Here is a 12774-nt window from a genome sequence, read left to right on the forward strand (position 1 = left end):
ATTTTTTGTTGGAAGTTTTTTTAAAGAAAAGTATTTAAAAAGAAATGAACATACTAAAATGAATGAATGACATACTAAAAAAGTGTAAAAATTTTTAACATAAAGGTAATTTGATTTAAAAGATTTTTTTAAATAAAATCATTTAAAAAGATATGAACAAGAAAATAATAAAAAAACGTTCACACAAATATAAAACAGTAGGTCAATTTTACGCAAACTACAACCTAAACCAATTTTATAAAAAATTTTAATTGTATTTTTTTTATATTTTTCCGAAACAATAATAAATATTTGTTGCAAACAAAGTCGGACAGGACCATCAACCTTTTGACTAGTATTACGAAAAAAAATTAATTCTTATTTTTTTATATTTGCCCAAAACTCATTCACAAAATAATATTTGTTGCGAACACTGTTTTTAGTAATTAAAAATATAATTAGTTAAAAACACCTCCAAAAAGTTTACCACAGCAAAGATTCGGAAAAAGTATTTTTCGTAAATTTTTCTGGTCGAACAAAAATTTATGACTGGTCTGGTTTTACAAATTTTAAAATTATTTTACAGAAGCTTGTGGGAAAAATAAAAATAAACCAAATATAAATTTTCACAAAAACAATTATTTATTCAAAAAAATATTAATATTTTTACAAATAATTAAAAGCTCAAAATGTTTCTAAGGATCTGTGATTGGACAGGTTTTAAAATTTGTATTAGAATAAATGAAAACTCAATTTTTTTAAATATATTTTAGAAGTATTTCACTAAAAAGCTCATTTACGGCAAATACAGACAGACAAAAAAATTTAAAGATTACTTTCGCCAATAAAAAATTAAAAATGTACATACCTACATGTTTTTTGTGTTACTTCTTTTACAAAAAATTTTAACTCAAAGTATTTCACTTTAAGTAGTAAAAACTTATAAAACCAACATTTTAAGGCACAAAAATAACTTTAAGCAGGAACATAAAAATACATATCAAAACTCGTTTTTTTACTATTTACTACTTCACACTACACTTCAAATAAAATTCTTTGGTTACCGGCAGGCCTCATCGTCATACGTCTTACTGGCCGCTATGATGTATTATTTTTTATTATTGTGTATTAATTTTTTTCTTAATATTCAATTTTAACTTTATTCCTTAATTAACTATGTATATATTAAAAATATATCTTATCTCATGTAAGAATTTAAATCTCTATCAGCCCTTTTGTGTGTTATGTATCGCTGCAAAATATGGAACGGCGCCTAAAAGTCTACGTTCAACTCAGATACCTTTACATGCCGACGTCATTACTTATCTATGTATATAAATTTACGTTTGAGTTCTATGTATGTAAGAAATTTGTATGCAATTATTAATTTATTACAAACATTTCTATGTATATCCACATATTCTAGCACAATTTCGCTACAATTTACGCTTACTATTTTGGTTATGAAATTTTAACTAATAAGTATTTAGTACAATTTTTGATGATATTTATTTTTGTTTGCTTTTTCTTGTTTTTTTGTATGCAAAAATGCAAACTTCGAATTCACGACAGCTCACTGTTCACTTTAGAAATCAGCGCCTAAAAGTAGGCTGCAGTAGGTATGCATCAGAATGCAGTGGGAGCCTACTATTAGACGCCGATTTCACGCAACTCGTGCCTGTGCCTCAATTTGCTTGCTTGAAATTTTTTCGATAGGTATACAACTTTTTAACTGTTATTCTTACAGTCTATATGTATTTTATAAATTTATATGCGTATGTGACTATTTTTGATGAGTATGGTATGCAGTAAAATGTATTACCTCTTTTCCAAAACCTTTTTCCACTTTTTATTGTTTTCTGTTCTGTTTTTTTTTTATATTCCCGTAAATTAGTCCGCGCGTATTATTTTTTTCATTTTTTGCTTTGTTTTTAAATTTAAGTAATGCGATTATTTTTATAAATCTGGCCACCTTCACTTCAGTCATGCACACATAGCGAGGTATATACAGTTAAAAACAACAAAAAGGCGCGCGACTCGCCCTAATATATACTAAACACCTCGTGCTTTTCTATCGAAATCAGCTATTTACAAAATTTTTAGAAAACACTTGCTTCGTAAGAACAAAAATATGTGCTCCTTCTTCCTAAAGGACAGACTCATTAAAAACTCGGCCAATCCTTTCAGCGTTGTTTGACTTAGTAAAACCCATTCCGTATTCGCTCATTCTCTGCCTTCGAACTCCTTTTTTCCTCATTTAAATCCTCTGCATCAGCTCATTTGGCGTCTGCGGATCTGTGGTGCTTATGCTCGCATCGGCACTCAGGTCCAGACCCATCGATGAGACAGTGCTCACCATGGCCGAGACCACATTATCGATCGTACCCGACACCGAACTCAAGATCGTCGCCGCCGTCGAGGTGATGAACGCTGTGGCTGTCGGCGTCATCAGTGTCGGTAGCAGTGGCGCCACCGATGTGCTAGTTGTGCTCACTGCTGCCGCAACTGTGGTTGTTCCAGCCGCCGCTGCTGTTGCCGCCAGCGCAGTTGTACTTGCCTCGGTGGTGGGCAAGAGCGTCGAAACTGTGGTGGTGAGTAACGCCGCAGCGACGGCTGTTGTATTCAACACTGGCGCTGCGGTACTTGTTGTGCTGGTTGTGGTGCTGAGAAATTGCGCATGCGCGCCTGTTGGATCCAACATTGAGGCCGGTGCATAGGGATAGGTCGGACAGGGATTGGTGAGCTGCGCGCCCAACATAGATTCGAAAACATAGCCGATTAGTGAACCAGTTGTCAGCCCGACATTGTAGGAGAGTGTCATCATGTTACCGGTCACCTCTTTGAGGGTGCCAGGCACCTTGGCTGGTGCGAGCATCATTGGAAGACTGCCAGCGAGCCCATTACTGACGCCCAATCCGATTGTGAAGACAAATGCTGCAGTCTCGCCCGAAATGACTGGTTGATGCCTTGGTGCGCAGCACAGCAATAGCAGCGGTACCAAAACGATGCGCAGACCGGACATTAGGATAAGCTGACGCCGTGACCATGGATATGGCACTGCGGCAAGTATCTTGCCAATCACATCAGCTGTATTGAAGGTGAACATTAGCAATACCGGTAACCAAGTGCCCAGACTGCAAGAAATGATCTCGGATTCGATGCCAGGATATAGAGAGAGCGTGACGCAGTAGGCGAGTGCGATGCAGACCATGTAGGGGTAAATTGCCTGTGCGACAGTCCAGCGCGAAACGAAGCCGTTTTTCAAATCGCTTAACTTGCCGGGCGTACAAGTGCCCGGTGTAAGCACATGCTCCACCTTGAAAGCGACCGTAGTTGGCGTGGTGGGTTCCTGTGGTGTGCTCGGTATATCGGGTAAGCTATTGAGACCCTCGATGACACTCTCACCAGCCGTGGGATTGGATAGCTCATAAACCGGGTTACTGAAACTTAGCGCGCCTGTGGTGTTATTAGCAGCATTCGCTGGTGGTGAAGTGGGTTCAAGCGTGAGTACGCCATACTTGGCGATGGGCGTACCGCCGTCAAGGTCATTTTGCTGTGAGGGAAAGATAGGGTAAGAAATTAATGCATGCAAAAAATATTCGAAATCAAAAAAATTACTTACCAATCGATCTTCGTCAGGCCTGAGTACAATCTTGGCGCATGCCTTCATGTGGTATCGCACAAATGGCGAGTGTATGGTTGCTAGATGCAGCACATAGCTGAAGAGTATGTAGAGGGTTGAGGTGAGAAAGAAGATCACTGTCGACACACGGTCGTTTTGAATAAGCAACTTAGTGACCACACGATTGGAAGATACCAAAAAGCCGGCAACGCTCTCGCCAGCCATAACAGCTTGGGTATATTGCTTGGGCAACATGCTGGCAAAGCCGTAGAAACTCGATTGTTGCACTGTGGGAAAGAGAAGGGCAAATGGAGAATTGAGTGCGAGCTGAGGAAAAGTTATTAAATAAATCGACGTAATTCGGAATGGCATAGCAATAGAAATAAAGTAAAGGGAAAGAATGAAGGAGAAGAGAAACGAGGGGAAGGAGAAGGAAAGGAAAGGAAATGAGAAGGAAAGTGAAGTGAAATTAAGTGAATTGAATTGAAGTGAAGTGCAGTGAAGTGAAGTAAAAATTAGTGATGTGAAGTGTGCAGGGTAGTGAGGTGAAGTGAAATGAAGTGAAGGAAAGTGAAGCAAAAGTGAAGGGAAATTAAGTCAAGTTAAGTGAAGGGAAGTTAAATTAAGTTAAGTTAAGACAAATTAAGTGAAATTAAATGGATTGAAAAAATATAAATGAAGTAAAATAAAATTAAGATAGCAAAAAAGTTAAGTTTCCATGCAAAATATATATATTATTTTCCAAGTGTTATTTTTTAAATATTTAACTAGTTTTTTTTAGCCAGAAAAAATATTATTGCTCTCATGTGTAAATACAGACCTGTGCAACCGATGGCCACCAGCGATACAGCAGCCAAATTTACCGAATATGCTGTATTGGCAGCAAACATATGAAAGGCCACCTCACACACAGCCACAAAGATGAGCGTAGTAAAGGACACCACATAACCGAAAAGGACACGCACACGAAATGGTGCCAACGATAGAAAAACATTATTGAGCAAAACGGTAGCAAATGCGACAATTATATATGTCATAGACATATCCAGTGCCACTGAGCGTCCGGGGAAACGTGCTTGCCAATAATCGGCGGCGATGATGAAGCTGCAATAACAAGAGAAAAAGAATAAAAAATTTTAAGTTATAGGTATGTTAAACGAGGAATGTAATCAAGTACATTAGAAGCGATTGTATTCAACACCTTAAATCTGTAGTTCTGATAAACAATTTTTTTCTGATATTTGAAGCAACAAACCATAACTAGCGATTTTATCGACTCAGAAGTCCCCACGTCATTTTATGGCAAAAAAAAATTGTTAGTTTTGGCTTTTTGCATTTCAGGCGATGATATGTCAATGTAAGTATATCTATTGATATACATTTTAGTTTATTTGAATTGTAAACCTTTGTATAACCGCGACAATAGATATTATATACTAAGTCCGATCATTGTAAAATCGCAAAGGATATTTATTCTACCCAAAGAGGTTATTATTCGTGAACAATTTTTGATTGAAACGATTGGCATCGACAATAGAGGTAGGGAAAACATCGTAGCACTAACGATGTTTTTCATTTTCGCTAAACATCGATGATTGATGGCGACTATCGATATATCTTTTGTACACCTCTGCGCATGTGAAATGAAATAATATTAGTTTCTAGTTTATAACCTTGCAAAACAAAAATCAAAATATTTTTTAAGACTTTCAATAAAAACTCTTTTATTTTTTTTAATAATATAACAATAATAATTATTATATTAATAGATCGGCGCTTACACATATGTTATTGTTTGGCCGAGCTTCTCCTCCGAATTGTAGCGTACACCGACTCCGAACGCCATTACAAAGTATGTGACCAGAGGCACCCCCCAAGGAGGCGTTCTCTCCCCTCTACTCTGAGCAGTGAACACCCTACTTCTAAGCCTAAAGGGCACCGGTTGTCAAGTCATAACGTACGCTGAGGACATAGCAATCGTGGCAACGGGCAAACATCTTCAGGTCCTGAGTGAGTTATTGCAAAACTCACTCGGTCTGGTAAACATGTGGTCCAAGGAATGTGCACTTAGCATCAATGCTACCAAGACGGAAATGGTACTTTTCACAAGGAAGTGTAAAACTCCCTTATTTAAACCTCCAAACCTAAACGGGGTGGTACTTACTCTCTCAACCGAGGTCAAATACCTTGGAATTATTCTAGACAAGAAACTTGACTGGAAGCGAGACATTGAAGACCGCTCCAGAAAGGCGAATACCGCCCTTTATGCCTTTAATATGGCTATAGGCAAAAAATGGGGAATAAAACTACACATCATACATTGGATGTACACAGCTGTGATAAGACCCATCATTTTCTACGGGGTCACCGTATGGTGGCCTGCGCTAAACAACACTTTATCCAGAGGCAAGGTGGAACGGGTGCAGGGGTCGGCTGCCATGCTAGTCCCAGGAGCACTGCGCACTACACCCACCAAATCTCTGTAAATAATGTTAAATATTCCATCTATGGATCGCTACGGAAAATTTCGTGCCGGCTGCAGTGCGGCCAGGTTAAATACAATCCAGCCGTGGAGAGACCTCAGATTCGAACACGCAAAAGCACTCCAAACTCTACCGGATAATCTACGACAGATAGACTATACCACTCCTCTAATCTGTTTAGACAACAAATTCTCCACAAGAATCCCAGAGAGGAACGAATGGGGAGGGGCCACAGACCTGAACCCAGGATCTACGGCCGTATATACAGATGGTTCCAAGCTTAACAAAAGAGTGGAGAGCGTGATCTACTCTGAAGAACCCACGCTAAACCTCAGTTTTCGCTTACCGGCCCATTGTAGTGTTTTTCAAGCAGAATAAAACGCCATAATGGAAGCGCTTCTTCAGGGCGGCCTGTTGCTATCTATTCTGACAGCCAGGCTGCTATCCAATCTCTCAATTCTAATGGAACAACGTCCAAAGTAGCCATAGAATGCAGGAAGATTCTCAACCTGCTGGCATTAAAATGCTCCTTGACTGTTGTATGGTTCCCTGGACATAGGGACATTCCTGGCAACTGCCTAGCCGACGCGCTGGCAAGGAGGGGGACGGAAATATATGAAGTTAGTTCTGCTCAGAATGCGGGCATACCTCTAGCCTCTTGCAAACACAGACTAAAGGTGGAACTCGTCGAGGAGGTAAATATCAGGTGGGCTGCGGAAACCACCTGCCATACTACCAGTCAAATTTGGCTTGCTTTAAAACATCGAAAACCTCGATGGTAGCAAACATCCACTCTAATCGACAAGCTTTCATGGATTACCGAATAAAAATTGATTTATTATTTGAGTCATCCAACTTTTCTATTATCCTTCTTAGTCGATTTCACAGTTTATTTAATTATGTCGCCTTTTTTTCCTTTGCATTTACCCTGCTTCTGATTGGGATTTTCGCTGGCATTATTTGCGATTTTTATTTGATAGAATCGCAGTGATCAAATTTAGCAGAACTTCATCCCTAATTCTCACTTCCAAGACTTTTCATTGAGTAATTCGCCTTTGCCCAAAGAAAGAGGTCCTTATATGCCGGAGATGCCAAACAAGTATTAAAGACCAAGAGAAAAGATTTTGGAAAAACTAAAATCACACAATTCCGTTCACACACTTTCCATACCAAGAAATGTGCACTTTCAATTGCACGTATGTATGTATGGACTTATATATGTGCTTTAGGGTGGTCCAAAAATAGGTGCAGAAAAAAAGTTTAAGATGTTAAGCTCTCATCCCCTAGGATTTTTTAAATAGAAGAAAAGATGTTTTTTATTCGACAACTTTGTTGGGCTTGAGGCCGTTTTTAATTAAAAAATATGGCGAAAAAAACACTATAGCTTAAAGAAGAAGAAGATATAGCTGCTATTTCGGAGAACACCAAATCTAGTCATCAGACTGCAATGAAGAAATCTGATTAGGAGATGATGTGAACTGGAAATACATAGCAGTTATAACTTCTAGCCTTTTTAAACTATTGTTGTTTTTCCACAATAATTTTTCGCTAAAAACAATCTCAAGCTCTATTATAAGGCAAGAAAATGAGACCAAAATATATATTTAGGTATAGAATTCTTGAAAATCAATACTTTTCGATCGGATAACTGTGTTTCACTTCAGGAAACTTCCAATAATAATACCCAAATGTGTATGTAAGCAAAAAAAGAAAATGGGGTGTCCGATTAAAAAACCTTTAGTAAAAAAAAACAGAGTTTTCCGATTGAAAAAATAATACTTTCAATAACTCTATACCATTTCAACGAAAAAATGTGAAAATGAAGAATACAAAATACATGAAAAACTTCATGGGCTTTGGGGCAGTTCTAAATCTTTTTTTTTTTTTTAAGAACAAAAATGGGGATTCCTTTTGCCATTTAGAAAAATCCCATTGTGTGATAGCTTAAAATTTTAAACTTTTTTTTGACCACCCTAATGTGCATACTTATGTATAAAAGTACTTTTTTCAAAGTACATTTAAGTGCAACAAACAGCAAGTTCAATGTCGGAAGACATACTCGTGCCTACATACATATGTATGTATGTGGATATGTAAAACAAAAACTTATTTGTTTGCCTTTTGTTTTCGTTTGTTTTGTTTGTTTCATAAATGTTCGAAATTTGTTTTCCTTGCGTTTTTGGCCTACATTCACATTGGTTTTATTTTTTTTTTTTTTATTCTTGAAATGCGCTTTCATGGCTTGCTTTTTCTTAACATTTTTGTACACATCTAGATTTTCACATTAATTTGGTAGCGATTCAGAGGAAATCTTTTGTACTAATTCCATATGTAACTAACAGATAATGAAACGATTTCTGCGCCATGGCGGCCACTTTGAGGAATTTTGTTGAAGAACGACCTATCCCAGATTTCGGTTCAAACACGCCCTATCTCAGTTGAAAATACATTGAAAATGTGCTGAAATAGGGCCTTTTTGAATCGGCAGCTGAGATGGGGCGTTCTTGAACCAAATTCTGAGCGTATTAAAATTCGGTTTATGCATCAGTTTTGAATCACTGCGAACTGGGTCAAAACGATTTATGTGTGGGTATAAACAAGGTCAAACAGTCTTTATAGACATTTTTAAAATATTTAAATTTGTGACTGGTGGGGCAAGTCCTTGTGACTGGTATAAAGTAAAAGCCTTATCATGAATATTTGGTGAAAAATTTCACCGGCGAAAAATTTCGTTCAAGGAAATAGTTCACTTCATCATTAATGTGAAAGGATTTCGGGTGAACGGCATTCCACATAGAAATTTCGATGTGGGGATAATAGCTGCCAAAGCAATTAAATACAATTTCAATTTTGAACATACTTACTAGGGATGTTAATCTCTATCCCTTTTTGCAGTCCCAAAAATCTCGGGATTAATTGTCGTGCGACAGGATATGTTACACACAAAAAAAAAAAATGAATATATTCGCGAAACCATGGGCCAAATATATGCAGTAAAATTGGGTTTTTAGTTTTTTCTCTCTGACGTCAGGATTTTTTAATAGCACTTTGAAAATTGAATAATATGAGTAATTCAGAAAATGGTTTAAAAAATTTAGAGCAATGTACATAGGAAAACAGTATGGGTATCTATCAAATTAAAGAGAAAATTCTGTAGGGAAAGAACAGATTAAATTTTTTGGTGCATAAAGTATTGAAAATGTCCTTAAAAAATCTACCCTTGAATATCCTTGAAATTTTGTAATATTTATTTTGAAATAATTATACATATGTTACTAATATAAACTCGACAACGTCCTCAAACGTCCTTGTAAGCTTAAAAAAATTAAATTTAATTAAAAGTGCATTTTCAGTACCTATTCGTCCTTATGAACCCAAAAATTTTGAATTTTTTTAAATCCTACATTGTTTTGTCTTTCATTTGGTAGCCACTTTTATTTTACATTGCACTGAATTTTTTAAATAATTTTTAGAATACATCATATTTTTGAAATTATAAAGTTCTAATAAAATAATGCTAAACCTAAGAACGCAGTTTTACTATATTTGGCCAATAGTGTCGTGAGTATATTGATTGTTGGTGTGTTTTGAAATTTTTTTTGTTTCAACCTATTTAAATCTTTTTGCTCAAAATTTTTAGAAAAATTCTAGGTACACAATTTTATAAGTATAGCCCATTTAAATTACAGGAGGATATAGTGCAAGTTTCAAGTGACTAAAAGTAACGTTAATTTTTTATCATTTTTTTTTTCCTGGCGGTGTCACGCATTTTCTTCCATACAAAGTACATACAATGTATGTTCGACAATTTGTTTATATGGAAGAAAATTCCCAGCATCGTTTAAAAAATCCACAAAAATCAACTGTGTTTTGTTACTGCTTGAAACTAGCATTTTATTCTACTTTAATTTTATGTTCTATAAAACTGCGTACCTAAAATTTTTCTAAAAATGCTAAGTAAAAAGTTTGAAATTTTAGTTAATTTTTTTTTTTCATTTTTATAATTGTACAAATTTTGAAATGCGCATTTAAATGCAGTTAATTATATGTAAAATGAGGTAGCCTTTTATAAAAAAAAAATTTGAATATTAAATAAATATAGAAAGACTAAACAGGTTGATATAAGGCGATTCTTTTATTTCTGCCACTGGTATTATGAACTTCTTTCAGATACACAATTCATATGTTCACTTACGTCTTTTTTTGCATTGAGATTTTTGGACCAACCGGTTAAATTGGTAAAAAACGGCTAAACCGAGCCAACTAAATTTCGCATGTTTTATTTAAATAAATCATAAGTAGAAAGATCAGTTCTTGGAGAGAAGTTGCAAATTCAAGCTGGAAAAAATGTTGCCAGCAAGAATTTGCAATTAGGAAAAACATATGATTGTGGCACATGGTTGCATTTTTTGTCGACGGTAAAATGAATAAACAGGTTCATCGAATTTAAAACTTTACGAACTTGAGCGATTTTAAAATGAAAAATTTAAGTAAATACTTGTTTACTTAATTATTTAGTTAATTCCAATGATTTGAAACGTACTCGGAATGCAATCTCTACCAGAGTCGATATAGGAAACGCGACAGTTAGTACGGCAAGGAAATTGAAACGTATGTTGAAGAAAGTCGGACTAGCAAGAAATATAAATATAGATCTTGTTTTTTGCCCCTCTGAAAGAATTTTAACATTCTATACAATGTTTGAAATCCAACCGTGGACACTGGCTGGCAGGGAAACTTGCAAGCTCCTGCAAATTTGCGTTCGTGCAGAGTATCTGTAATTGATAGAGAATTTGGGAGCATTTTTGCTTACTAACTAATATTCTGAGAGATAATTTTCGCTGGATTTTCGACGAACAAACCTATAGTCTTCCCAGAGAGTTTTGCTTTACATAAAAATTTATGCTCTTTTACTTTCATTTTGACGCATTTCAGTGTTGGTTCTTTTCAAGTTTCAAGTTGGCCTTCGGTGTTTGGAATTTAAATAAGTTCTCAGGAAAAGAAGTTAGTTTAAATAAATCCATATGTGTACATAGTGCTTGAAAATATCCATTTTCATTCATGAATATGCGCTATCTGGGAAGACAATACCTGTAACATTTATTCTGGGCACTATATCCAAACACAAACGCATGCTGAACAAACAGTGAAACAATTTGTTATTTTCTAAGCTTGCGAATAAGACTTCACACTTAAATTTAAGTCATTGATAACAAACATTTTATGAAGAACATCCCCTTTACGGCCTTATTTAGAGAAAATATATTCGTTTAAAATAAAAATAAGCGAAATCGGCCCAATTTTATATAACCCTGCCTCCGCGATAAGTCTAGTAGCCATTTCTAACAGATTTTGGATTGCTTAGTCAAAAATGGAAACATATACATATATTTAAATTTTAAGAAAACAAGGTAAATAGCAAAATCGGCCAAGAACGGATAATTTTTTTTAGATTTTTAGGTCTAAAGAGCTTTATAAATCGACGTTTTCATACATTTATCAATTTATAAACCTTTTATAAAGCTACTTTATTCTTTAGGAATAAGGCCAAAAAACTTCGGCTTATTTATATTTTTCTAATATTTTTTAACAAGTTAATAAAATACAGTCATTTATTAAGAGGTTACTACTGAAACTGGGAAACTTAAGCGATTTTAAAATTTATGTCGTTTACATGCTTTACTTGGAATGACCCTTAGCTAAACATAAATAGACTTATAAAATTGAACATTTAAATTACATTTTGTTTTAATTAAATTCAGTTTCATTATTTTTCGTACATTGATTTGCTTTTTTTTAGCATTTGATTCGATGCCTCAAAGTTAGTACCCCCTGAAGGATTTTTTTTTTTTTAAGAAATCTTTAGTTCTTAAAATCCTATAAAGTGCGGGAATTTTTAGTTTATTTCCTGTTTTTATTCAAATTTATTTGGGAAAATATTCTTTCCACATTTTACTGGAATTCAAATGACAGCTGAAACTATTTATTTAAAATGAGTAAACGCTGCTCCTTCATCGACCCCTTTTCTCTTAAACATTTACATACAAAAAACCGAAAGAGGAATTTTTAATCTATTATACCTTATTCATTTTATATTTTGATTTGATTAAGTTTTTCTAATTTAGTTTATTTTAATTTTATAACATTTTATAAATTTTTCATCTTGTATCTGATTTTATTCGAGTTTATTATTTATACAAAACTTGTTTAATAATTTTTGTTGTCTTTTTTTCTTTATAGTCATAATTTTTTCTTTCATTCTTTTGTTTTCTTTTATTTTATATTATATTTTATTTTTATATATATTTTATTTTACTGTATTTTTATACCCGAGCGCACTTGTGCACAAGGGTATATTAATTTTCTTCACATAACGGTTGTTTGTAACAGCCAAAACGAATCGAGACAGATATAGACAAATGTATACATAAATGATCAGGATGAAAAAATAAATCGATTAAGCCATGTCTGTCTGTCCGTCCGTCTGTCCATCTGTCCGTCCGTCCGTGTACACGATAACTCGAGCAAAAATTGCGATATCTCAACGAAATTTGGTATGTAGGTTTCCTTTAATCCAAGGTAGGTTGGTATTGAAAATGGGCGAAATCGAACTGTAACCACGCCCACTTCCCATATAACGGTAATTTCCAGAAATACGAAAACTGCGATATTTTAGTAACTACTGAAGAT

General features: G+C 35.0%; 1 protein-coding gene across 1 annotated transcript in view; it reads right to left on the minus strand.

Annotated features, from left to right (window-relative positions):
• Positions 1-1869: 1869 nt before the first annotated feature.
• Ent3 (equilibrative nucleoside transporter 3) overlaps positions 1870-12774 on the minus strand; it is a 13722-nt gene continuing 2817 nt past the window's right edge. The window contains exons 3-5 of the mRNA XM_017609834.1: positions 4422-4705; positions 3602-3888; positions 1870-3532 (exon numbers count right to left, since the gene is read on the minus strand). Coding sequence (XP_017465323.1) covers positions 2237-3532; positions 3602-3888; positions 4422-4705 — 1867 coding nt within the window. The 3' untranslated portion in view covers positions 1870-2236. The remainder of the gene's footprint in view (positions 3533-3601; positions 3889-4421; positions 4706-12774) is intronic.

Source organism: Rhagoletis zephyria, unplaced genomic scaffold (genome assembly GCF_001687245.7).
Source record: "Rhagoletis zephyria isolate East Lansing unplaced genomic scaffold, Rhagoletis_zephyria_1.1 Rzeph_scaffold_00258, whole genome shotgun sequence".
Taxonomy (NCBI): Eukaryota; Metazoa; Arthropoda; class Insecta; order Diptera; family Tephritidae; genus Rhagoletis; species Rhagoletis zephyria.